This window comes from Chelmon rostratus, chromosome 17, assembly GCF_017976325.1.
Source record: "Chelmon rostratus isolate fCheRos1 chromosome 17, fCheRos1.pri, whole genome shotgun sequence".
NCBI classification, from domain to species: domain Eukaryota; kingdom Metazoa; phylum Chordata; class Actinopteri; order Chaetodontiformes; family Chaetodontidae; genus Chelmon; species Chelmon rostratus.
In genome coordinates, this window is record NC_055674.1 from 20,513,727 (window position 1) to 20,540,836 (window position 27,110).

The 27,110-nt window shown below is 44.4% G+C and overlaps 1 protein-coding gene across 1 annotated transcript; it reads left to right on the top strand.

The window, feature by feature from the left end:
* LOC121620333 (protein TANC2-like) lies at positions 1-24,501 on the top strand. Its single transcript, XM_041956348.1, has 27 exons — positions 1-262; positions 4,160-4,296; positions 5,448-5,616; positions 5,709-6,029; positions 8,616-8,741; positions 8,825-9,091; positions 9,826-9,962; positions 11,043-11,274; positions 11,370-11,542; positions 12,448-12,528; positions 12,616-12,816; positions 12,956-13,090; positions 13,456-13,652; positions 13,743-13,851; positions 14,224-14,346; positions 14,434-14,571; positions 14,734-14,832; positions 15,209-15,400; positions 15,547-15,640; positions 17,154-17,287; positions 17,393-17,516; positions 18,251-18,426; positions 18,619-18,751; positions 19,170-19,261; positions 19,386-19,520; positions 19,695-19,795; positions 21,418-24,501. Exons 1-27 carry the CDS (start codon positions 1-3, stop codon positions 23,318-23,320), a joined length of 5,991 nt encoding a protein of 1,996 aa, XP_041812282.1. The 3' UTR covers positions 23,321-24,501.
* Positions 24,502-27,110: the final 2,609 nt, after the last annotated feature.

Consider the following 27,110-nt stretch of genomic DNA (forward strand, 5'->3'; position numbering starts at 1 on the left):
ATGGACTGCACGGCGGCTATTTTGAAAGCATGCGCCCGCTCCAGATCCAAGTGGTGCCGGCATGAACGGTCCTCCATCCGGCGCCCGTGGAGACCGGCGGACGGGTGCAGCTGCGGCGGGGATGTCGTCAGCCACGCCTCCTCCTTCCTACAGCGCTTGTTGTTCTATATCTGCTGTTGTCTGTCCCACGAGGACAGCTCTGAGCTGTGTCGGGAATGGGTGGATCGTCCCATAGGAGGAAGAGGAAGAAATGAGGATGAAGGTGAGAGTTAAGGACTCTCTCTCTGTTGCGATGGTCCAGTCACTTTTTAAAATACCACACTGCCAAATGTGAGTGATGCAAAATTAATCCAAAATCCCAGATTGTAGGACTTTCCCAGCTAAATTTGTTTAGTGGAGGTATAATCGGCACAGACCTACAAGGGCTGAGTGAGATATTGAAAATTATTTTCATTGTTTGAACGATGTGTCTACATTGTTCAAATCAAATCTTTATATTATGTACAACATATTACAATCGGTGAAAAAGAAATGTAGGCGATAGCTTCGTACGCGAGTTATCTCGAGTCAAGACTAGCTAAAAGCTAGCTAGCTAGTGGATAGCTAAAACATGCTCCCCTGCTGCTGTTGACTCAGTCTAATTTCATAGTGAGTCTAAGGTCACATCCATGAAAGGAATCGGCCGGAAACAGACTGCAGACTGATCTCCTGTTCTCTGTTTTAGTCTGTCGAAGAGGTTTTGTCTCTGATTAAGAAAGGTATAGTCATTGGAGTCAGTTCAACAGCGCGGGTTCTACATTGTTCAGTATTTACTTTCGTTTACTTTGTGTTTGTCGGCGCTCCAACTAACGTTAGCAGAGATGGTCTTCATTTCAAGAGAGGTGGCCAACCTCTGCTGAAGAGGAGAGGTGGTCTGACTAAAGGAAAACCAGAAATGGCGGCTCACAGGACTAATTAGTGAACTACTGTCGCTGGCAAGCTAGCAGCTAACATGCTAGTCAGATGGGCTTGTGCCAAGCACTTACAAGTCCTCTGAGTTTCTTTGTTTGTTGTCTCTGCTGGGCCGTTTAGTCCCCCTGGCTTTTTGTTGTCAGGATGGTAAACCATTTCATCCAATAAAGGGTTAGTGAAGGGGTAACCGCTGCATCTGCTAGTTAGCAAGGTAGAGATACAAACGGGAAGGGCAATACGTTCGGGCAGTTTATTCAAAAGACTTCTCTGTACCACTGACTGCAGTCTTATCTTATTAGTGTCTCGAGGATTGATAATCAGATTAAGCTGTAGTATGAAAATAGCTGTAAACGCACACAGCACATATATATTTACAGCGTGTCCTTATATTCTGTCCTACCATCTTTCTAGACAGTGAAACCTCCTTTTCATAGTCCCTCACAGCCACAAAGGAACTCACGTCGCATGATGTTGTTTGAGGGGAACGGAAGCAGACCCGATATTTCCCAATAAAAAATGGCCTGCCTTGTCTAGTTGATGTAGGTGACTTTGAACACAACAGTCAATATTTTTCTTTGCTATATGTATTGATCCGTCATCTTACTGACATAACAGATAACCCACACTAAAGGCTGAGTGATGACCTGTGTGCAAGAACATGAGATGCAGGCTCAGCAAGCAACAGAAGGGGTTGTCCTTGTCTGGAGTATCACATAAATTCAAATACATGCACAATAAACTAAAGCTCAACCTGTCAGCCTGTTCCTATGTTCCTCATAAAGATTCAATGTCTCACTAACAGATCCATCAACCAATCAAAACAGGCGTCTGAACGTTTGTTTTAGCTTGACGACTTAGTGATTACATGGATAATAAACTAAGCACTATCGTACTTTTGCTAGCTATGCACCTAGGGCAGACTTGCAGCCTTAGGTTTTTATTTTTGGCTGGTTTTAGAGGGTTTTTAGTCGCTACCACTTCATGTTCTATGTTGATTTTTCAAAACCACATGATTTTTCACGGGATTTGTTCTCATGTCTCGTGTCAAGTTGCCGCTTGGTGTTCATCTGCAGTGCTCATTTCACTTCAGAGCTGAAAACAACCAGAGAGAAAGAGGATCAAGGTGGGTATGATTGTGCGTTGGCCAACCAAGTCTGAAAACCACAGAGTTCAGAGCCGAACTCAATGGCAGAGTGCCGTCATAGAGAAGATTGTGGTTATCATTCAGATACAGGGATCATGGCCCTCACTGTTTCCTCAAAGCCGTTCATGGTGTTGTACACCGTTGTGCACATTAAAAGTGAAGTAGCTGTGTCAGAAAGGCCTTATACAGCTGCAAAAAAGGCTTTTTGATGGCAAGCTGCGGGTTCAAATCCTGTCTGACTTTAATACAGATTTTTTCAGATATGATATAAAGACGCATGTTTACAGTAGAATCCAACAAAGATAAAGGTAGAAAAGGTAGGTAGACAAATTGCAAAGAAGGAAGCAAGCCAGAGAGGTAAAGCGAAAGAAAGGAAGGAAGAAAGACAAATGAAGGAAGAAAGAAAGGAAGGAAGACAGACAGGAAGGAGGAAAGAAGGACAGAAGGCAGGAAAGAGGGAAAGAAGAAGATGAGAGGATGGAGATGAGAGAGGAGAGAAAGAAGGAACGAGGGACTGACAGAAGGAATCAGAAGCTGCAGTATGAGACAGAAGTGGAAACGTCTGTGCCCTCTATATCTGATCTTTCCATTTTATTTTTATTTTTCTAAAAACGACTCACACACCCTGTCATTGACTGACCACACACACACACATGCATATACATGCGTGCATGCACACAGTCCTCCCAGCGTGCTGTGTGTTTGGTTGGTTTTATGTTGAGAGTGTGTGTGTGTGTGTTGTGCATGTGTGTGTGTCTGCGATGCTTCTCTGGTATTTAGTCCAACAGTCAGCAATTTATAGCTGTAATTATAGACTGTCAGAGAAAGAGACAGAGAGTATGAGCTTTCATGCTGTGGCTTACAGTTTACAGTGTGTGCGTGCGTGTGTGCGTGCGTGCGTGCGTGCGTGCGTGCGTGCGTGCGTGCGTGCGTGCATGTACGTGTCTACTCTTGGCATATTCAGGTCATGATAGTGAATATATTAATGTGGAGATCAATTACTGTTCCACACAGTCTTCCCAGTGGACTCTGCATTTGAAATCATGCATTTGTGTGTGTGTGTGTTTTAAGTTACTCTTATAGTTTGTTCTATTTTCAGAATCTCTTGTGATTGGACAGATTTATAGCCATTGTTCATCCTGATTAGACAGATCCAATCTTGTAGTGCGAGGAGGCGGGGCTCTGAGGCAACAGAAGAGATGAGCATTGCTTACATCTCACTGAGGATAGATGGAGGACCAAAGCTGGTCGTAGAGAAAAGTAAATGTTGACTCTCTACTTTGTGGTCTGTTCCGGTGGTCAATCCGTTTCTCTCAGTGTGTTTCCACTACGGCAAATTCAACTTAAGTGGCTCCATTTGTATTTACCACGCTGTTACTCGACAGCAAGGCTTTCCTAGACGGGACTCCTTAACTTCATAAAACGTGGTATTTCACACTATGATCATCTTGCATTGGGTCGTCTTGTCACTTTTTGGAAAAGGTAACAAAAACATAGCCTGAAAAGTTGTGATTTAACATAATCTTTGGCTTAACCCCAAGACTAAACCTACAGGATATCTCACACCCAATTGTAACTTCAAGCAGAGTTGTTTTTTTTATTTTTGTGTGATCATCAGAACTGCGTGAAAGGTGATTAATATACAAAGAAATAACTTATTTATTTCATAAAGTATATAAGGTTTCACCTAATTCAGCAACTCACAAAACTCTTTTTTAAGGACGTATGGGGCTGATTTACAATCACCTTAAATTACTCACATGCAAGTTTTGTCTTGGAGGACAGAGATGTGATCTCAATGAGGATAATGAGAAAACATAAAAAATACCAGGCATAACTGCAAAGGCAAGATCCGATTGTTGGATCCAGATCCAAGTTTAAATGGGGTGTTGTTTATCACTATTTATTTTCCTAAATGCTTAGAAAATCTGCTACGCAGAACAAATTTTGAGTGCAAAATTCTGATTTGGTACTACTCTGGTAGATTTGGGGTTCTTGAGAAGTTTTTTACAGTTCAATTTGTTAAGCAAATTAAAACCTAATGAAAAACTTTTCCTCCTCCAGGTGAGGAAGAGGAGTTAGGACCACCCCCCTCAGTCGACGAGGCGGCTGACGCTCTGATGACCAGGCTGAGCTTCCTGCTCGGGGAAAAGATTATCAGTGAGCCAGAGTCCCCTTACCACGCCCAAGATGATGGACAGGTAAGCAGCTCACGCATGTGTACGCACACACACACACACACACACACACACATACAGACATCTGGGATACCCTACACATGTAGTTGCTCAAAGTTCATAAAGAAAGCAAGCCACTGTGCAAAGTTGTTTCTTCAAACTAAGCTGTGAGTAGGTTGCAGATTGCAGCTTCATACCCTCGCTTCACCCTTTTTCCACAGTGGCTAAAAATGGGAAAGGCGTCCTCTACAGCCAGTTTTTGGTTTGTCCCTTCTGGTCTAGAGTAGAAACAGGGTGGTGCAATATGATGGACTCCGTGAAAGAGGACCCACGCTCTCTGCAGAGATAAAAAGCCCATTCTAAGGTCATGAAAACACAATGACTCTTATTCTGACAAGAGTACACACTCATGAATATGTACTCATGAATATTATATTCCATTTCTGCCAGATTCTTCAGATCCCTCTAAATCCTTCATACTAGACCTTAAACCTAGCTACCCATCACAGTGATATATCTTCATTTTTATTCAACTCACCTAACTGTTGAAAATCTTTTCTGTCTGACTTTTAATGGGTCTTTTCCATCTTATTATCATTGTCTTCATTTCTAAAGGGAGAGGTAACATGAAAGATTAATCTGATAACTCGTAGCTGTAGCTGTCAAATGTGTGTGTTGGAGTAAAAAAGCACTGTAGTGAAGTGGAAGTATGAAACAGCACAGAATGGTTATACTCACCTACAAGTACCTCAAAGTTGTACTTTCTACCACTGAGAGTAAGAGTCTACAAATAGCAATGAGTCTGCTGCAGCAAAAAGCTGATGTGCTTCTGTATATTAGATACATCATACAGTATGTAGGATATCGTGTATTAATGTATTCTATGTACGTACCTTTTGCGTCACATAACCTGGATATTACGTAAAAAGTGTCTATTTTTTCAAAATTTCATATTATTCCTGTTTATCTGTGTATCTTTTATATTTAAATTTTAACAGCTTTATAAACACACAAAAGCCATGTAAAAAAATCACGTTTGCAACGCAGTGTAAAAAAACAAGAAAATTAGAACTCGTATAGTAACAGTAAGAAGAACAAAGGCCATTTAACAAAATGCATGTACACACACATGAAAACAAGAAAAATGAGAACATAATCTCTTCTTTTTCCCACAGAGGATCTCTCCTTCCTCCAGTCTGGCCAGTAGCAGCACCTCGCCCTGCTCCACACTGCAGCCTCCTGCTGGAAGCGAGGGCAACGACAACAACAAGCACGACTCCTCTAACCATGCCTCCGTCACCTCCCCCACCTCCACGCTGGAGAGCAGAGACAGCGGCATCATAGGTGACATACTGCAGATGCAGCTTCTTCAAAAGGAAACCCATACGCTGCTAAATTATTAAGCTTGTCTGTCGTTCCCTCTCTCCCTCTTTCAGCCACGTTGACCAGCTATTCTGCTGAGTCGGCAGCAGAGCGGGATGGGAGCGCCAAGTACCCCGGTGATGGTTACCATGGCAGCAGCCTCAACCTCTGGCAGCAGGTGGGCCGGCCGGTGGTGGCCTCCACCTCCTCCTCCTGTATGGTAGCTGCAGGAAGAGCAAATGACGGCTTCTTGTACAGAGCGGAGGGCAACATGGCCGCCTCCACTTACAGTCTCAACAAACTCCACCCAGACCGAGGCCCTGGTTCCGCCCACTCATCAGGCTCCACCCACTCAATCCCGCTCTACCTCATGCCCCGCCCGAATTCAGTTGCTGGTAAGATGGTAACTGGATGACGTGTGTGGGTGTGAATAAAGTGGTTTTCCAGTCCTGCAGTGCTCTCCCACACACTGTTTCCTGTTAGGAAGGAAGTACAGCACTCTTTCTCAACTATAGTGAGCAAAGTACTGATAGTGAGCAAACAAAGCCTTACTTCTATGATAATGATGTTTCTACTCTGGGTTTAAAACAGGTCCTTCAACAAACAGAGTCATATAAGTAGTTTACCACACTTAACAGCCTTATTTTGCCTTCAATACCAACAAGACTCCAAACAAATCGTTGCCACAGTGGACTACTAATTAGCTACTAATTAGTTGGTTAATTTAACTGCAGTTCAGGATAATATGAGGCAGCTCCATGCGTATTAAATCTTTAAAGACTTATGAGAATGAAAATGTTGCCCAGTGTAGCCCTTTATTAGGAATAAACAGCTGTTAAAGCTGCATTAAGCAATATTTGTATGTTAACAGTGAATTAAATGGCAATTTGTGATGTGAAATTGGTCACTTGTTCCGACAAAACCACCGAGAATTATCACCAAACTTTCTATTTCCCATCAACTTTATATGACCATTTCACTATCATTGAAAAGCAAAAGGACGTGCTGTGCTTAATTAATCTGTCTTCATTCCTCTTCCTCCTGATCTAATAGCCAGTAGCCATCTACAACTCCATGCCTCACTAACACCACCATGTTGTATTTGCTAAGCCACACCCATTTCTCAGTGGTCCAATCAAGTTTTAAAGGTTTGAAATCCATCCCATAACTAAACCCTGACCACATATTCTGTTTCACTTGGAAGTGCATCACATTACGGGTGCTAAAGATGTTTCCCTTTCATCGTGACAATATTTGCTATTAACTATTAGCTGGTATTGGTGTATATATATTGCCTGCTATGTAGCAAGACATGGCAACTATTTTCTCATATGTGCATATACGTATGGACTCAAGACTTGGTCAGGATGTGGTTAGCCTAGCTTAGCATTAAAGCTGAAAGCAGGGGTGAGAAATCTGGCCCTGTCCAAATTTCAAAAGATGTGTATGAACACTTCTTAAGCTTAAAAATATGACGTGCATCTTATTTATTTATCTGTGCACAAACAGAAATGTAAAAACAAGCGGATAAAGTTCCGTATCTGTAGTTTGTAATGTGTAGATACAAAACAACCAGGCTGGAAAACAGTGACAGTGCCTGGGCAACATGTTCACATCCCATCCTCTCTTTGCTCTTTTCCTCTCTGTGTCTCATAAAAACTGAAAACCATGAGCACTTTGGGAAAGGAAGGAAGTGACATGTATGACGTTTGTCAAAACACACACACACACACACACACACAGGATAGGAGGCACAGCCAGCTCTCACATTCTCTGTGGTGTTGCAGGATTGTAACTGGATTGATTGGATCACACTTTCGGTAGGTCTGTGTCTGTTTTTTCGAGGGTCGAGACAACTCAAAGTTTCCTATATTCATCAGCGCTTTGTTCGCTTTCAAATCAGCTTCGTAGCGGCTGGAGTGGAAGCCGACACGTCACTCCTCGGACAATATCCTAAATCCTGTTCTCCACTAACAATAGATGAGAAAAGGAAGACAACATTTTAAAATTTTTACTTTTTACCACAAATCCACAAAATCCCTGTAGGTCTTCACACAGTTTTGAAACAGCTTCAGTGTTTCAAACCCTGGGTTTTGTTAGATTTTAGCTTCTTTCATGTGTTCATGCTGTGGTTCCTACAGGTTAGGCATCTGTTTGTTGTGGTTGACCCCAGAGCACTGTAAGATCTGCAATAAAACAGCATTGAATTCACAAATTATAAAGTTATGCACCATTTAGGAAAAAAGTTTGACACTATAATGTTTCCAGGCAACAAGTGGAAAATCCAGGTCAAGGCCAGGAAATAGTCACGAAGTAAAAACTAGAACTTATATAAAACAAATTAGTGTTAACATGTTAAGTAGTGAACTTTATAAGTGTTGTTCATGCTTGTACATGGATTTTGGTTGAATAGTACAAGGCGAGCTTCCCCCTGTTTCCGGACTTTGTGCTAAGCTAAGCTAACCATTGCCTTCCTGCAGCTTCATATTTACCATACAGACATGAAAGTGGTGTTGATCTTTACATCTAACTCTCATCAAGAATTATTGTTCTCTCAAATGAGTCATTTTTGAGGTGCTGTTGAAATTTTAGTGTATTTTTTGCCTTTTAGAGGGGTCATACTTTAATGAACTCCTCATTGGAGGTTAGTAGGATCCACCTGAAACTTTGACATTGTACATAAAAGACCTTAACAATGGAAAGCGTTTGAATTTTCTTTGAATGGCATCAAATTTCCATGCTTAGTCATGTAACAAGATATGGTTTGTAACTCGACTGTACATGGTCATATCTTCCCTAAACTTTGCTTGAGTCCCAGCCTGAAGATATCGACATGCCAATATTCAGTAAAAGCTGTAGCACCACCTACTGGCAGCAGGAAATGACATGTTTTATACTTTGAGTTTCATACACATCCAGAACTTGGAAGATCTCTTATCTACTTTTTCCTATAAGCTTTCTCCATCATTCTGTCTCTTTAGCCACTAGTTCTGCCCACCTTGAGGATCTAGCCTATCTGGATGAGCAGCAGAGACACGTCCCTTCAAGGACGTCCCTCAGAATGCCCAGACAGAACTCTGGGAGTCGCAGTCAGCAGGACCACAGAGGTAAACACATACAAACATCTTCTGTCAGTCACTGTCTTACAAGCAGTACTACGTCACTCCTCTCTTCCCCTCTTCTCCTGCAGTTCGTTTCACTCCCTCTCTCAACCTGAAGCCCCTCCACTTCGAGGTCCCCGGTCTATCATCTGATTGGCTGTTCACCGGCAGGGAGTGGCTCTTCCAGCAGGTGGATGCTTGTCTTCGCAGCGGTGACCCATCGACCAGTCGGGGCATAGTAATCGTCGGCAACATGGGCTTTGGCAAAACAGCCATCATTGCCCGTTTGGTGACACTCAGTTGTCATGGAAACCGTATGTGGCTAACTGCTGCTGCTAACCAGACCATGCCTAAAAGTAAGCATATATATATATATTTACACATATATTTTCACCCTGAGTGGAAACAAAAGTATGATTGTATGTTACAGTAAAGGAATCTTCTTCTTCTTCTGCTTCATAAAAAAATGTAGATACAAATAGTAACTTTGCATTACATCACTAATTCGTGCTGACTGAAACTGTCCTTTCTGTCAAAGGTGCCAAAAGAGAATTAGCATGTAGGCAAATCTGCAACATGTTCTTATGCACGTAAAATTAGATCCAGGAACAAAAATAAGCAAACAAAAATAGTTCCAGAAAGACAAAAGGCCTGACATCATTTCAGAAAGGTTTTATTTTTTGCTTAATGTTATACAGTATACCCAGTCCTTGGTGGGCACTTGAAGAGGCCATATTAAATTACTGGCAAGAGCCCATATCATATGCTTGCCAGAGGACCCCCAGTGAGTTATTCCATCGATGAAGAAAAAAACCTTCTTCATTCTGTAAGAGACAGCTGAGTCATCATGCAGAAACCAATAAAATCAGCCACACTCACGACCAGCATCCAGACTCACAGCCGGGCCAACCACCAGAAAAACCCATTAAATCATGCAGTGGAAAAAACACACGAAAGCAGCAGAAATGTAGTTAAGAGTACAGGAGGCAGCAGCCCGAAAGGAAGCGAGACACGGTTTGTGTCTTTACATCTTTACTGAGATTTGAAATGTAGAAAAAGTCTGATATTCTTCCCCCGGCCTTCACGCCAGATGTAGATGCTGTTTCTTTCTCCCACGATTCCTTGGGAAGAGGAGGAAGAGGAGATGAAGGAGGAGGAGGAAGCTGTCCAGGGACTCCAGAGATGAGGAGGAGACAGGAGGAGGCGCTGAGGAGGCTTGCGGGACAGGTAGGATCCCCACTTTACTTCATGTCGACCTACTGCATCACACAATAGATAACAGTAGCTGCTGAAAGCAACTAAGTACATTAACTCAAGTGCTGTACTTTAGCACAGTTTCTAGTTATTTGTACTTAACTTGAGTGTTTCCACTTTATGCCACTTTTTCATGTACTACATTTCAGAGGGAAATATTGAACTTTCTACTGCACTACATTTATCTGACAGCTACTGTTATTGGTTACTTTGCTAATAAAGATTTTTCACACAAAACATACAATGAGAACAAAAAATGATGCATTTTTAAGATTAAGCTGGCCAACAGAATGAAGTACTGAAGATTAGTTCCACCTCCACCAGCCACAACATTAAAATGCTCTTTACACATTTATGCATCAGCAATAATAATTTTTTTACTAAATGTTAGTGTTGTTGTATGTTAGCTTAGCATTAAGACTGGAGAAATGGAGAAACAGCTAGCCTGGCTCTGTCTATAGGCAACAAAATCTAAAGTACTAGCACCTATAAAACTCACTAATTAACATGTCATATGTTTTCTTCCTCTTGTCCTTTTTACTCACTGGTTTTTATAAGAATCAAACAAACGAGATATGTGCACATGTCTGCACCTCGAAAATGGAGCGTATAGGTGGATTTTGTTACCTTTGGACTGAACCGGGCTAGCTGCTCCCCCTTGTTTCCAGTCATTGTGCTCAGCTAAGCTAACCAGCTGTTGGCTCCAGCTACATATTTACTGAAAGACGTACTGGTGTCAATCTTCTTTCTGAACAAGAAAACTTATGAGCCTGTTTTCCAAAATAGCAAACTATTCCTTTAAACCTCATCTATGAAAATGTTTCAAAGCAATTGGTGAGTTTTGCTGAGGCCACTCAGTTAACCTGAGTGTGATGCTGGGCGCATCCTGCCAGTTGTTGATATGGATGCGATTTTTAATGCCTAGATAAACACATTTCATCGCAAAATTTCTCAGAATCTGAAACAGCGAGTAGATAGATCAACAATAACCAACTCAAGGTCTTGCTAAAATCCACAAAACATGCAAACATTTCTCCTTGTCTGTCTCTGCAGGTAGTTTCATATCATTTCTGTCAAGCTGATAACTGTCACACCTGTCTGGTCCCGGAGTTCGTCCACAACATGGCGGCGATGCTGAGTGAAGCCCCTCAGCTGGCGGCCTATCGGGAGCTCCTGCACCGGTCGCCACAGCTACAGAGCACGCTCAGTCTGCGCTCCTGCATCCAGGATCCGAGCTCAGCCCTCCAGAGAGGGATACTAGAACCACTGGACGCTCTCTACAGAGGTACAGGTTCTGCTGTGTTCTGCTGGCTTCTGTCCTGCACAGCCAGGGTCGGTGTCTAATCTGTCCTGTTCTATTTTGTTTTGTTTTTTTTCCAGAGAGGAAGTTGCACGTGGAGGGGGCGGGGCTCATCATACTGATCGATGGGTTGAATGAGGCAGAGTTCCACCGGCCAGACTACGGTGACACACTGACTTCCTTCCTGTCAAAAAACGTCCAGAAATTTCCTTCCTGGTTGAAGGTCATTACCACTGTCAGGACCAGTCAGCAGGTATACACACAGCACACTGCACTGTTACCCTGCATCAAGTGTGTATTTAAGACCTTTTTCACGGGGATCTCGTTTTGACAAGAGTGAGGTGGAAATGTGAAAAAGTCAGCAACAAACTCATGACACTAATATCAACTTAATTCGGTGGCTAGCTACAGCGGATCTGAACATTTGCCAGCGAGGGATGACGTTTCAGCCGGCATTATCTATGCCCACTGGCTGTAAATGAGAAGCTGCTTTTGTTTACCTCTGTCTGGAATCATGGACCGTATTTAAACTAGTCTCAGTAATATGTGAGATGTATCACATGGCAATGGTTAATTTATATATGAGTCATAAATGCAGTTGCAAGAACAGTATGTTCTCCCCATATCTTAAGCTCTTTGATTTGATTAGTGAAACTATTCTAATCATCTAGTAACTCTTTCATTCGTTTCCATCAGCAGTATATCTCTGTTTTTCTGTGACTCACTCTGTATTGAGTGTTTTGTCAGAGTGATTATTTGGGGTGCTTTGACTGTGCGCTCTCTCTCGTGCCTCTGGGCACATGAAGAGCTGTTGTCCCTCCTACTCTGCTCTCTGCTGGACTGTTCCAGTGCATTACCATCCTCTCTGCTTCTCGCAGCAGGAGGTTTTATGTTGTTTTCCAGTGTCAGTCCCTCATGATGAATATATGAATATCAGTTATTGCGCTGTGTCTGTGCTATCTGTGTGCATATGATGTACATGTTGAGTGCCATTGAGCTGTGACACATTGATAGACAATGGACTTGTTATAGGTGGGTGTGTGTTTGTGCTTGTAGGCACTGGACAGACCCAGTGGGTCATGGACCACATGCTGCTTTGCCATCATTCCTGTAGTAATAGTGCTACAAAATCTGTTTCTCTATCTTTTTCCCAACCAGGACATCACAGGTTCTTTACCTTTTCACAACATCTCTCTAGACACGATGGAAGAGAACAACGCCATAGACCAGGACCTACAGGTAACATGCCTGCAGTCTGCCTGATCTGTCTGTCTCTCTATCTATCTGTACATCTACACACACGCCTGTTTTGTTTTTTTTTCTCAGGGTTACCTGATGCAGCGTATCCACAGCAGTGCCGAGATCCAGAGCAACGTGTCGCTGAGCAATGGCCGTCTTGACAACGCGGCACTGGCCAAGCTGATCAGCCACCTGAAGAGCCTGAGCAAGGGCTCATACCTCTACCTGAAACTGACCCTGGACCTGATAGAGGGAGGATACCTGGTCCTAAAGAGCTCCAGCTTCAAGGTAGGAAGGGAGGGTTTTGGTTACTTTCTTAATTTCATTATTAATAAACTAGAAATGGGTCAAGTTTCTAAAGAACTGTGCTAACTTACTCTGAAAAGATAAAAACTGAAAACTTTAAAATGCACGTGTGTGTGTGTAGGTGGTTCCAGTGAGTCTTGCGGAGGTCTACCTGCTGCAGCTCAACATTCGGTTTCCCACCCAGTCGTCTTTTCAGAGAGTTCTGCCGCTGCTCAACGTTACCGTGGCCTCACTGCACCCACTGACCGACCAGCAGGTACACACCATCACAGTGTCCCTCAGAATGAAGTGCAACAACCTTCACTGTTCCTCCAGCGCTGTCAGCAGGTCAACGTGTGGTTTGGTTTATGACCAAATACCTGCAGAACAGCTGTATTTAATGTTTAGTGCTAATCAGCTAACACGCTGAACCAAGATGGTAAACATGCTTAACAAAAGAATGTTAGCAATGTCGTTGTAAGCATGTTAGCAGGCTAACATTAGCATTTAGCTCAAAACACCACTGTGGCTGAGTAGAGCCTCACAGAGCTGCTGGCATGGCTGTAGACTCTGAGTCTTGTTGGCACATCTTTGACATCAGTCCACATGAAATGTGACTGTTCCTCTCCTCCCTTCCTGCAGCTGTTTGAGGTGGTGAATGCGGGCGCTCTGACTGGAGGAACACTGCAGTGGGTGGAGTTCATGCACCGTCTGGAGCAGCTCTCCTCTTTCCTGCTGCGGCGGAACGACGGCAGCAGGATGCTGAACCACGCCTCCTTCAGGGAGTGGCTGATGTGGAGAGAGGAGGGTCAGGACGACAGGTTCCTCTGTGACCCCAGGTACGCTGACCAGCAGTGAGGGAGCTACGAAGGAAAAAGACAGAGCTGTCGTCGTCGTTTTCACTGAGCTGTGTCTCTGTCTGTCTCCAGGAGCGGCCACACTCTCCTGGCCTTCTGGCTCTGCAGACAAGAGGGGAAGTTGAACCGACAGCAGACACTCGAGCTGGGACATCACATCCTGAAGGCTCACATCTACAAGGTTAGCTCACACACGCACATACACACAGTCTTCAAGTGACTCGGCCTAAACATGGTAACCAACATGAGGAGTGGTTTTGGTGCCATATACTGTGCAGATCACAAAAGTAAGGGGTGAAAAACGTTCAATATCCAAAGAAAGAAACCTCCCTTTTACAAAAATTATGCTAAGGTTCGTATATGTAGTCGAGGTTAGTGTTTTTACTGCTAGCTGCCATTTCTCTTTTAAATTCTGTTGTGTTCGCTAGCTAGAGCCAACACATGTCTTATCAATGAGTAGTCAAAAAGTTTGTGAAGGTGAATAAGTTGCTTCATTTGATGTCCATTTACTCATCTAACTATTTGTTTCTGTGGCATCCGCTCTCGTCTCCAGGGTCTGAGTAAGAAGCTTGGGGTTTCCTCCTCAGTTCTGCAGGGGCTTTGGCTGTCCTACAGCACGGAGAACCTGAGCCCTGCTGTCTCATCGCTGCGCAACCTCTACACCCCCAACATCAAGGTAACATACTGCACACAACATCCACACACACACTTAGTAATACTACAGGTAACAGGCGGACTGTAACTTGGCTCCCTACCTGTCCAGGTGAGCAGGTTGCTGATAATGGGTGGGGCTGATGTGGATTACCGGAGCGATGTCCTCAGCAACGCCCCCCTGCTGTGTGTACACGCTCACCTGGGCCACAGTGACGCTGTGGCACTGCTGCTCAACCACGGAGCTCAGGTAAAAGATCTTTTCCTTTTTGCAGTTCTTCTGAAGCTCCATTTCATCGACATTGCAATATTTTCAGCACCTGACTTTATGGAAACAATGTCCGGTTGTGATTGGACGATTGTGCAGCTTTACATCAACCACACTTTAACGCATCCTGTGTTGTATTTCTAGGTGGATGCTCAGTCACATGATGGTTTGACTGCACTGGGATTCGCTGCTGCGGCTGGACACCTGGACATCGTCACCATGCTGTGTCAGCACTCAGCTAAGGTAGCTGTCCACCGTCTGCCTGCTAGATTTTCTGACTCTCAAGAGTTTAACCCATTGTGTGCAAAAAAACCTGTGTACTCTGGTGCCATCCCGTGATCACATCAAAGATGACACTGTGGCAGAGGACAGCAAGACACAGTATGAAACAGAGTGCAGGTGTTTGTTCATGTGCAGGTGTTTGTTGACCAGGTAACAGGCTACAGAGAGACAACACTGCTGCTCTGACACTGATTGCTGGGTACCGTTATTAATATTACCACAGTGTGTGCAGACACAAATTCATCATAGGTCTCTACAGCTGTTCAAGCCAACTTCTCGTTCCTCTAAAAACATATTTCCTCGTTCCTTCTCTCCTTGTGCCCCCTCGTGTCCTCAGGTGGGTCATGTGGACAGCTCAGGTCGGTGCGTGTTGGTGCACGCGGCTCAGCGGGGCCACCTGGAGGTGCTGTGCTTACTGCTGAAGCATTCAGACTGGAGCTGCGCCTCCTGCTGCGGTCAGAGGGGGGCGAACAGGTGCCAGGCAGTGCAGCAGGCTCTGATCGCAGCAGCTAGCATGGGCCACACAGAGGTCATACACACACACACGCACACACACACACACACACGCACACACCTTTAAAATATCATGTGTTACTGAACCGTGAAATTATATTTATTATATGTTTGTAACATTGGATATCATGTCTCTTGTGTGTGTGTGTGGTATGTGTGTAGATGGTGTCATACCTCCTGGATCTTCCAGAGGAAGACGAGGAAGATGAGGAGAGACCTGAGATCAACACACCTGACAGTCTGTGGGGAGAGACAGGTATTACAAAATGTTGTCTACAACTACACAGCAGATGTACTCTACTACTCGTTACTAATTATTTACCACAGAAGGTATTTGGTACTTCAGGACTATTGCTAATACTGCGCTATTACTACTGATTTGAACAGAGGTTTTACTGATCAGTATTTATTTTCAGTATTAAACATGTATTAAACATAAAACAAAATGTTGACAAAGAGAGTATAAATGATATGCATAAAAAACAATTGAAAACTGCAGTTAGCTGTTTGTGTTTATTCCTTACTTTGGCTGCGCTCTTTGTGGGGCCCCTGCCATCTCATGACCGGAAACAAAGAGACCTGAGTGACTGACACTCTGGAAATATGTTACGGCACATGCATGTGTGCAGGGAGTACAGACCTAAATGCAGGCAGGAGATGCAGAAACACACGTACAATAACAGCCTGTGAGATTCATTTTAAAACTAAGTAAGCATTAAGAAATTAAGACAAAAATAACACTGGAATGAGATGAAGATAGACAGAAAATGTCTCAGTGTGCCCCAAAATGAGGAATTTATTGTGAAGCTTCCTTAAATAACGCTGATGTTTGAAACTATAAACGCTGTCAGCTGTAAAGCTTGCACCCCTTCAGAATGAGAGTGGAAATGCTCATCAGTGTGAGTGACGGGCGGAGACATCTCTCGCGTCCCACGTAGGAACTTTCAACACTTTGGAAATGATTGTGACACTGTTTGTGTTCGTGTTTGAAAAGATTGCCCTGTAAAGCAGCAGGACGCTTCAAACTTTAACACACAATAGAATCATTTTACACTAGTGAACTTTTCAGTTCATCTGCCTTGTGAACCAGTGGCCTGCAGTCAGTGAAAGTCACATTAAGATGAGCTTATGGTGGGAAAGTGGAACAGAATGGAGACAAGGAGCCCAATATTATCTTAGAAACAACACACACAACCTTCCAACTGCATGAAGCCAAATAGAACCTGTAGCTTATTTGCGTGAATCAAGGCTGAAGTTCTATGCTGCGGTCCTTTTTGTCACATGACAGGCTAAAGTACTACCAAATAGTAACTCAGAGTGGACTTAGTCCAAATCTAGGGACATAATTAGGACAGTAAGCCCTCATTATTGTTTAATCTATCCTTATTTCTCATATTACAACATATTATGGAGGAGTATGTTTTCCACAACTCTTCAATCTTGCAATTGCAATCCACTCAAATTAATCACATCCTGTTGGCTTCTTTATTTCTGGAAACTCAACTCCAAGTTGGTATTTTTATATGAAGACACATTGTGAAGAAGGAAGTCTTCCAGATCATTGCATGTTTCTTTCAATGGTATAAAATGTATTTTTAACATAAAAAAAAATTGAAGATAAGATAACTTTATTAATCCCCAGCTGGGGAAATTTGGGTATTACAGGCAGCAGGTAATAGCATTTGGAAAAAATGTTACAGTTAATTAACTTACACATTCACATTTAGAAAACCTGTTTCCAACTGCCTCCGTCTGTGTGTCTGTGTCAGCTCTGACAGCAGCGGCAGGAAGCGGCCGGCTGGCGGTCTGCAGGCTGTTGCTGGATCAGGGGGCTGCTGTTGAGCAAGGCAACCGGCGGGGCGTGGCTCCGCTCTTCAGCGCCGTGAGACGTGACCACTGGCAGGTACGCTGGACCACACAGAACACGCACACACAGAGTAAACACCTGTTTGGTTTGATATCTGCGACAGAATTGTAAAGTCTGTCTACATCTGCGTCTCTCGGCCAGGTGGTGGAGTTGTTACTGAATCACGGGGTGGAGGTGAACATGGTCGACCAGCAGGGTCGAACTGCTCTGATGACAGCAGCCTCAGAGGGACATTTGACCACCGCCCAGCTGCTGCTGGATCATGGTAACCACCATCATTCATGATGATGAAGCATTAAGCAGCAACAAATGCATGAATACAGCATATGTAAACAAAATCTGTTTAATCATGTTTTAGTCATAAGTCCATGAGTGCAACAAGAGTCATGTCATACTGCTCATCACTACATACCCAGTGTCTATGTATCTGTATCTCACTCTGTCCCTCGACATATATATATTGTAAAAAGTTGGTGACACATTTTATGCTCTCTATTTATAGTCAGTGGACACAGAGTATGATCAAAGCACAGTGCGTCAGTCTTGTCATATTTTAATTTGATGGATTTGCATTGAAGCTCACACACTGCACCTCACTGTGTGTAAGAAAAGGCTTTTGATGTGAGACATTGGCAGAAGTGTTGAGTTTCGTTGACAGTAGCTTGACAGTGATTGAGAACTGAGAGAGAACTGAGAACAGCAGAGTGGTGAGTATGACTGGACGGTTGTGTTGATGACATCAGCGCTGTAGAAATGTGCATTACGCAGAGTTTACCATTTGAGCATTATAATAAAGGTTACTTATTATTACACCTTCTCTTTATGACTTTAAATACCAGCTTTTATTTGAGAATTTATAAAATACAGCATTTGATTTAGTTGACTCAATCTCACAGTTTAATCAGTGTGGTCACCCCGTCTAACCTCTGACCTCATCAATATCTGTGACCCTCATGTACACTGAGCTGACTCCCTCGGCCTCTCTCTCTGTGTTTCCAGGAGCCTCTCTTGACCAGACCGACAGGGAGGGGCTAACAGCGCTGAGCTGGGCGTGTCTGAAAGGCAAGCTCCAATTGGTCAGAGAGCTGGTGGAGAGAGGTGCAGCCACGATTCACGCTGATCGCAGTGGACGGACACCTTTGGATCTGGCTGCCTTCTGTGGTGACCCAGAAGTGGTGTGTGAAACAGATGCAGCTGTCATTGTATTAGAGGCATATCGGTCTGTCCCTGTCCTACCTGTCCTGCAGAGTCTGCAGAGGACAAAGTACTATGTGGTCATATTGTTCTAATATTCTAAGCTGACTAGGCATTTATTACTGTTCTTAGTAGTATTTATTGATAGCAATAGTGTCCTTTTCCTGTGTTAGGTGCAGTACTTGGTGGACCATGGTGCATCAGTGGAGCATGTGGACTGCAGCGGGATGCGTCCTCTGGACCGAGCGGTTGGCTGCAGAAACACTTCAGCAGTCATCGCTCTGCTCAAAAAGGGAGCCAAAATAGGTAGAGAGTTTTAATTACATATACAGACAGGAAATGAGAACAATAGAGGGGAATGACATGCAAGAAAGGTCCCCAGCTGGAATCAAACCAGAGATGTTGTGTTTATGTAGCCACTAGGCCACCGCAGGAACACATGATTCATCTAGTTGCCATAATAGTACACCTATGTACATTAAGACAATTATTGTTTCCCCCAGTATCCAATCATTGTGCTATGCTACGTTAAGCTAAGTGGCTGCTGTTGGTAGTTTCAGACTTACCATACAGACACGAGAGTGATATCAGCCCTCTCATCTAACTCCCAGAAAGAAAGCAAATATGAGTTTCTCCCAATTTGATTGGTGAAAAAACAGTCAACAGTCAACAGTGTGTGCATGTGTGTGTGTGTGTGTGTGTGTGTGTGTGTGTGTGTGTGTAGGACCAGCGACCTGGGCCATGGCGACCTCCAAACCAGACATCTTAATGGTTCTGCTTAGTAAATTGATGCAAGAGGGAGACAGACTGTACAAGGTAACCCACGCAAGCACAGGCAAACTCAATCACACACACACGCATATACAAAAACACACACATCCAACCTGATGCACGTGCATTTATTTGACATTGCAAGTATTCTGTGTGTGTGCATTTGTAGCAAGGTAAAGCGAGGGAGGCTGCTCACTCCTATCAGTCAGCTCTCCAGAAGTTTCCAGGGGATGAGCTGAAGACGTTCAGACAGCTGAGAGTGTGTGTGCTGCTCAACCTGTCGCGCTGCCACCGCAAGATGAACGTGAGTCTCTGCCTCTCGCTCTCTCATTTCCAGTAACCCTCTCACAACCTTCTGTCCCTCATCTGCATGTTTGGTTTTTGTGTTTTTATATTTGTTTGTACTCACCTGGTTTAATAAAGTTTTGATAATCGTAATAATTAACTTACCATCCTAAATCATTTTATTTGCTTGCAGGATTTTGGCCTTGCTGAAGAATGTGCTACCAAGGCGCTAGAGCTGAAAGCTAAATCCTACGAAGCCTTTTACGCCCGAGCCCGTGCCAAACGCAGCCGCAGGTAACCATAGCAACATAAGTGGTTGAATGGAACAAACTAACCCTAACCAAAGCACAAAGTCCTCCCTTTCAGTGTATTATGCATTAATTTAATAGGAAAGTATTTTTTATCAAAGTGCACCTGGAAGCTTTTAAGGTGGGATACCTCCTGCTTTCAGCATTCTCTGTGAGGGGACCACCAACATTATTAAGTTACTGTTTCGTTAACTAGAAGGTCACATGCATTGTGAAAGGCGTGAAAACATGAGCCACTCGAGTCTAGCCTTTTCGGCATATTGTGGGAGCTTCAAATCTTTGCTGCTTAGTATTCTAATGTCATTGTTGTTTGTCCATTGTGAACAATGAAGACCACATGAATTAAGGCATTTTGCTCTGGTTAAAGGATAACTTTCGTTTTTTACAACCTGGACCTTATTTCTAGCATTAAATACGACCATTTACTCACCCTGACAACTTTGGTGGCATTTGGAGTCGTTTTGAAGAAATTAGCCCCAGAGGAGCGGCGCGTATATCCGTATAATGCGAGTACTCGGGGCATCCATGCGCAGCCTCTATATAACGCATAATCTGCGGCAAAACTCGTTCATATTCCAATATTTTGTTATGATATGCTGGTGCTATTCCCCTCTGAGCCCATGGTGGCATGTTATCAATATCTTGCGTCTCTAGACAACTACCTCTGACGTGGATGATGTCATTACTGAACGCTGCGCGCTGCGAGCAGCCGGCCACAACACGGCTGACTCTGCAGCGGTCGGCTACAAATACGCAATAACGAACCACAGTTGTGCCAAACTACAGCCAAACTAGCCGACCGCCGGCTCAGAGGGGAATAGCACCAGCATATCATAACAAAATATTGGAATATGAACGAGTTATATAACGCAGATTATGCATTATATAGAGGCTGCGCATGGATGCCCCGATTACTCGCATTACACTGATATATGCGCCCCTCCTCTGGGGCTAATTTCTTCAAAATGACTCCAAATGCCACCAAAGTTATCTGGGTGAGTAAATGGTCATATTTAATGCTAGAAGTAAGGTCCGGGGTTGTAAAAAACGAAAGTTATCCTTTAGCAGTAAGTTTGCAGGTGACAAACATGAGAAAATTTTGACTGAGTCACAAGTACAAAGGTATGTGTACAAAATTTCATGTGTCATATGTCCAGGGGCCAAACCAAGTCCCTTGTTGTTTAGCATGACTGTGGGTAGTCAGTTTCCAGGTGTTGACATCAGGAGGCGCTACAGCATCTCATATGTTTTTAAAAAGATCCCCCACACTAAGTCTTATGTAGAGGAAAACATAGCAATACTGGCCTCTGTCACTCCCATCATCAGACATGAGGGTGTTTAAATCCAGTCTGTTGTGACAATACCTAACTGTGGCGTAGTATTGTGCTCACAGATAGAACTTGTTAAGTAGCCGACAGAAGGATTTTAAGCCAGGGTGTGGTGTTTTGTGAATCAACACCTTTGAGAACATACAAACTCAGTAAACCTGCTGGTGGAAGGAGTGTGCGACTGAAGACTGACAGGATGAGGGAAACTAACAGCGATTGCAGAAGGTATGTCATCTTCTGAAATTGTGTTCCTGTCTTTGCTTTCTCTCCCACTATTCAGACAGTTCCATGCAGCCCTGGAGGACCTGATTGAGGCCAGCCGCCTGTGCCCATCCAACCGGGAGATCCAGCGGCTGCTGTCCCGGGTCAAAGAAGAGTGTCGGCAGGTTGCGCAGCAACAAGATTCTCCCCCTCCCTCGTTGCATCATATTTATCAACAAAATGTGCCCATGTCCATCAGCGAGGCCAGGTGCAGAGAGTCAGATTGCCTGCAGGTACAGGACAGGGAGGGGCTTACAGAGGAAGAGGAGGGAGAGGAGGAGGAGGAGGAGAGTTACAGAGAAGGAGATGCTCTTCCTCACTCCTCCTCCTTCCACCCTCCACCTGTGGCTCAAAGCCTTGACACCCACTGCCTCCCCGGGGTGCCAGCACCCTCCTCCCTCTCCCCCACTCACCTGTATCGTCACCTCTCGAGCCCCACCCACTCCCCCTCCTCCTCTTCTCCCTGTCACTCTGCACCTCCTCCGTCCTCCTCCTATCACCATTTCAGCCCCCCACCGTCCCCGATGCAGCATCAGCAGCGATCCAGCCCAATGTCGGAAAGCATGCCTGCATTGTCAGGAAATGCAAGTCTGCACCAACATCCACAGTCGATCTCAGCCCTCCACCACTCAGACCACAACCAGGGAGTGCAGCAGCACTACCATCTGTCCAATCAGAGATCCTTGCAGAAGCAGAACCCTGTTCAAGGCCAGTGGCTCCAACCAGCCAAAGTTCAGGTTGTCAGAACCAGTCAGCCCACTTCTTCAACCCACTCAAGCATGATTTTGGGAAGTTCTGCCTACTCCCAGTTTGACCAACTACCCCAAGAACTGGCTGAGCTGGGGGAAGGCATTTGCCCGAGTCCCCTAGATATCAGGCCTAGTCTGCAGGTCCAGCGTGGTCTGAGTTCTGGAGCTTCATATCCATTAGATGATATGGATATTGACTTTGTTTGCCAGGGAAGACCTGCCCCTGCCTATCGGAGAGAAGGAGGGGAGGAGAGGGCAGGGATAAATCGATTTGGCCAGGCTCGTCAGTTAAGCCGCAACCAATCCAAGGCAGCTTACTACCCAGTGGAAGTAACTGAAGCGACAATGGGGCCTCCTGATAGCCTTCCATCATTACACCAATACCACCACCAGGGGGGACTACGACGACCACTAAGTGCCCACCCAAACTCCTCCGCAGCTCCTCCCCCCAGGCCTCTTGTCCACTCCCAGAGCATCAGCGTCCGTTTCTCCACCAGCAGCGGCAGCCTCGCTGGTGTGCAGCCCGGTAATCATGGCCCAGGCTTCAGGACCTCCGCCTCCGCCCAGCAGATGGATTTACCATCAGATCTGGCCACTGTGGGAGAGGTTACTGGCTACCACGACGACCTCTTTCTGATCTCCTCTCCCCAGTCAGAAATATGCATGGTAGGAGGTGGGACTTATCCTGGAGAGGCGGGCCGTTCATCTAGGAACACTCCTTTTATGGGTGTTATCGACAGGACCGCGAGGGGGCACCAGCATTATCAACAACAAGCTCCTTCCAGCTCCGCGTCCTGTCTCAGCCCTTCTCGCTCCTGGGCCGTGTCTTCAGTGGACACAGTCGTCACCTCGCCCAGCAAAACCCCTGCCAATCAAGGCTTCGTTCAGCTCCAGCCATCCTCCATTGCCTACCACAACCGCAGCAACAACAATGCCCACAACGGCCACCCTCTCCATGACAACCAGCTGGACTACTACGAGGTGCTGCAGGGCAGCGGTCCTCAGAGTGAAGGCTCGGTGCAGGTTGCCAGTCAGAATCCCTCCTACCTGGATGTGAAGCTGGCTCGAACACTGCCGGTGAGGCATAGTTGCTCTGACAGACCAGGTGACAGACAGACAGGCCCTACCTCTCCCGTCAAACCAAAAAGACCGTTTGTAGAGTCCAACGTGTAGAGAAAAGCTTGAAGTCAGGGACGAGGGTTAACGATGAGTGGTTTAAAAGAAGTGAGTGGAACTATTAAGGACTAGCTATGCTTGAAACAAACTAGTTTGTACAGCATGTAGCATGTGTGATCTGTTGTACGATGTTCAGAGGGGCAAGACGCAATAATTGTTCAAACGGGGACAGCAGCACACACTTCTAGTCTCTCTTTGAAGGTATTCATGGTACATGAGTACAAGAGCGCAAGAGAACTCGAGAAAGAAGTTCCTACCAATGTTTTCTCTTCATCAGACTTGGCTGATCGCTGTGCGAAGTGGGCGTGTTTGCCAGATTGTCGTTTTCAGAAAGACAAGCGCTGCATTTGAAGCATAGTGAGTCTTTTGTTGCTCAGAAGAGATAGGTGAAGCAGAAATTGAACATATAAGCTTGATATGGAACGGATTGCCTCTAATTGGTCAGGTTCTGTCAATTTACCAGCCCGAGAAAAGAATAGAAACAAGGACAGAGGGAATGAGGGAAGGACAAGAGTGCTAAAACATGATACAGCTCCTGCCATTACAAAGCACAATGAGGAAAGAGACTCACACAGACTCTGTGTCCATTTCTGGCTTACAGTACATTTCAAAACTGAAGTCCCACTGAATGCCCATAATGCACTACTCTAGAGTTCTCCTGCCGAGTCCACGTACGCGCCTCTAGACGGTGACACACATTCCTACAAGAGAGACCCAAAAGCACCACTATCACCTTTGTCTGCTGCTGACACCTTTAATGAAGATTTTCATTTCAAGACTGGAAACCTGGATTCAGTCACTGCAGGGTCCAGGCTCTGAAACGTGTGCCAGTCAGTTGCTGGTCAGTGACCCAGTCCCAAGCCATAGTTTGAGAAACTAGGATAATGCTGTCATTGAAAAAGCACTGACTTGCTGTATATAAAACAAAAATAAGTGATATTTATCTTTTTTAAGTTATATCTGTATTAAACTGTATAAATATTGTTTCTCTTAAAACTGTATATTCCACTTGGATTTGCCTTGATCTGTTTGTTTTGAGGGTTTTTCGCACTTCTTTTCAAAGAGACAAAAAAAATAGAGCAAAGTTGAAGTTGAGCTTTGCTCCGGTTCGTGTCAGCGTCTCTTCCTGCTTGTGTCTGGTGGCATTGATCCGCAGTGAGCATCCTGTAAAAATGGCTTTTAAGGTTTTTGGACTTTTTTTTTTTTGTGCTTCAGGTAGTTATTTTGGTTTTTCTATGAAGGTCTTTTGTATTATGTAGTCCTAAAAGTCTTAATTTATGCAAACTGCAAGCATCCCAAATGATATACCAGGGCCCTTTGTGTTGCCATGGAAATATAGTACTTTGATGCCCCATCCTTCTAGTGTCAATAAAAGCCAACTGACCACTCACTAAACCCCCCCCCCAAAGTGTGTCGTCTTTAGCCACTGTGTGGAAGGCGGTCCTGGATGCTATCTGATCTTTCATTTCGCCCCATCATGGTTAAAATGCCAGGACTAGCTAGCACTACACTGCAATACAAGAACGATGCTGTGTGTCTGTCTTCCACCTCAGTCATCACCTCGTAGGGATGCAGGATTTTTTTTTTTTTCCCTTTTTTTTTTTTTTTTAAGCGCAATATCATGTATGTAGCCATCAAGTGCATATTTAAGATCCCTTTCCCAAGAGTCTCGTGAAACAGACCTAGGTGTTTTTTATTCGCTGGGTAGCTACAGCTGATCAAATCAGCCAGCTAAAGTTCTCGTTTCAGATGGGATAAGAACAGCTGACGGATAGAAATGTCTGAAATCAAGGACCAATTGTTTAAAAAATGACTAAAAACTTCCATCTGTCACCCTCATCGTTGTAAAGTGAATATTTGCTGTGTTTGAATGGAAAGTTTAACAGGCGTAGCGGCAGTAACGAGGGGGGGTAGTTTTCCAGAAGGGTCTAATTAAGAGATGGAAAGTGGAATCAAGCTTTCATTTTTAAAAATGTCTTTTTATGCACACAAATGCCTGATTTTTGTACATTTCTTTTGACGTTTCTAATGAATCAACAGAGTTGCTGATGCTGATGGAACCTATGACCTCTGACCTCTCTGTCACGGTACAGTCTCTGTGACCACTGCCCTTATTTCTTACTGCTCAGGAGTTTCCAGCTGTGATGAGATGTGGTGATACCACTGTGCTCGCCAAGCCCTTTCCACGGTCGGACTGCTGGGCACGGTGCGTAATTCTGGCCAGTTAGGATAATCAAGTCCGTAATTAGAAAGTCGATTGGGTGTTCATGAGTAGTTCAAAATGATTGGACTAATAAAGTGTGGAAGCAGCTTGTCGTAGTGCGTCGGTGTTGCTTTAAATCCTTGACGAGCCGGATGACAGAGGGGTTGCCTGTCAGTCAAACAATGTGTTGTACTGTACATGTAGGATGTAACCCCCAACCTGCTTAGGGGTCCCAAGCCCAGAGTTTGAAACAATCAAGCATTACCTGAGTGTGTGTGTGTGTGTGTGTGGGTCCCCTCTTAGTTGGCTTACTGGGGGCTGTTTCACTGTGTGTAACATAGGTTAATATTTAAAAGCCAGGATGGTTACGTATAACAATAAGAACGTCATTATTAAACATTTTAAACAACATGAATGTGTCAACTCATGTGAAGTTACTGACTGCTGAGTTAACGTTGCAAAGAGGAATAAAGCTGAATGAAAGACAGATGTGTATGTCTTTCTTCCTGTCTGCGGGCGTGTTGGGGGACTGACCCTACAGGGGCCATCAGAGTGGAAACTCCTCTACGCCATCTTTCATGGGCATCCAATAATTGACAACACAGCCTACACCTGCAGTGCAGAACTTTTGCCAATGAGAGAAATTACACAAAAACAGCTAATGAAGCATGCCTCCAGCACCAGAGCAGAAATCTCGCCACAGGCACCAGATTTAAAGGCTTTGGTCTAAACATAGAGACTCACCCGGTGGCGGTAAGCTTAATCAGCATCATATGAGCTTGTTGTCAAGGGCTTGAATGTCAGAGACGTTAATTTTTATGTAAAAACCGCACACCCCAGCTTTAAAGCTGCATGAACGTGTGTTTACTGTCACTTGAGGGCAGTGGAACAACCTGTATGCAAATCTTGAACATATTATCACCTCACAAAGTTCTTACTGTGAACATACTCACCTCGTCCCAAACCCCGATGTTACAGAACAATATTTTGCACAAGGATTACCAGGAAAATACACTCACAGTGTCAAAAGCAACAGCAGCTGTGCGCCCTGGGCTGAGCTGCACACTCCCGCTAGCTCACAGCTAAAGGCTGCAAATACATTAGCTGTTAGGGGTGAAGAAATGGGCAGATTCTCACAAACGATGCATGAAAACATTGGCTTCAGTTCCTGTCTCAACAAAACACGTGTCATGATATATATAGCTATTATATGATTGGATTATATAGTGGTTGTCTGGCAACCTAACTCTGATTGCAAGACTGCAGGAAATTATTGCTGCCAGTCGGCAAATAGTCAGGGACATCCCATCCTATCAAACCACAGCTTGTTTTTACAGCCATTGTTGGCTGTGGCTTCATATTTAATGGGCAGATATTAGAGTGGTATCAATCTTTTCATATAACTCAGCAAGAAAACTAATCAGGATGTATTTTTCCCTCCAGGCACATTGTTAAGTACTTCAAATACTGTGGTGTGATTAATACTTTAGCAGAAAATGGAAATACTGTTGTAAAATAAATGTGACTAAAAACTGTTTAACTGCAGCACCTGAGTCGTGTTATCTGGCTCTTTAGCTGCTGGAT

Coding starts and splice junctions, on each gene's coding strand:
- LOC121620333 (XM_041956348.1), top strand. CDS start 1: ATGGACTGCACGGCGGCTATTTTGAAAGCATGCGCCCGCTCCAGATCC. Junction 12,817..12,955: donor TAAAGAGCTCCAGCTTCAAG/GTAGGAAGGGAG, acceptor GTGTGTGTGTAG/GTGGTTCCAGTGAGTCTTGC. Junction 13,653..13,742: donor AGGTTCCTCTGTGACCCCAG/GTACGCTGACCA, acceptor GTCTGTCTCCAG/GAGCGGCCACACTCTCCTGG.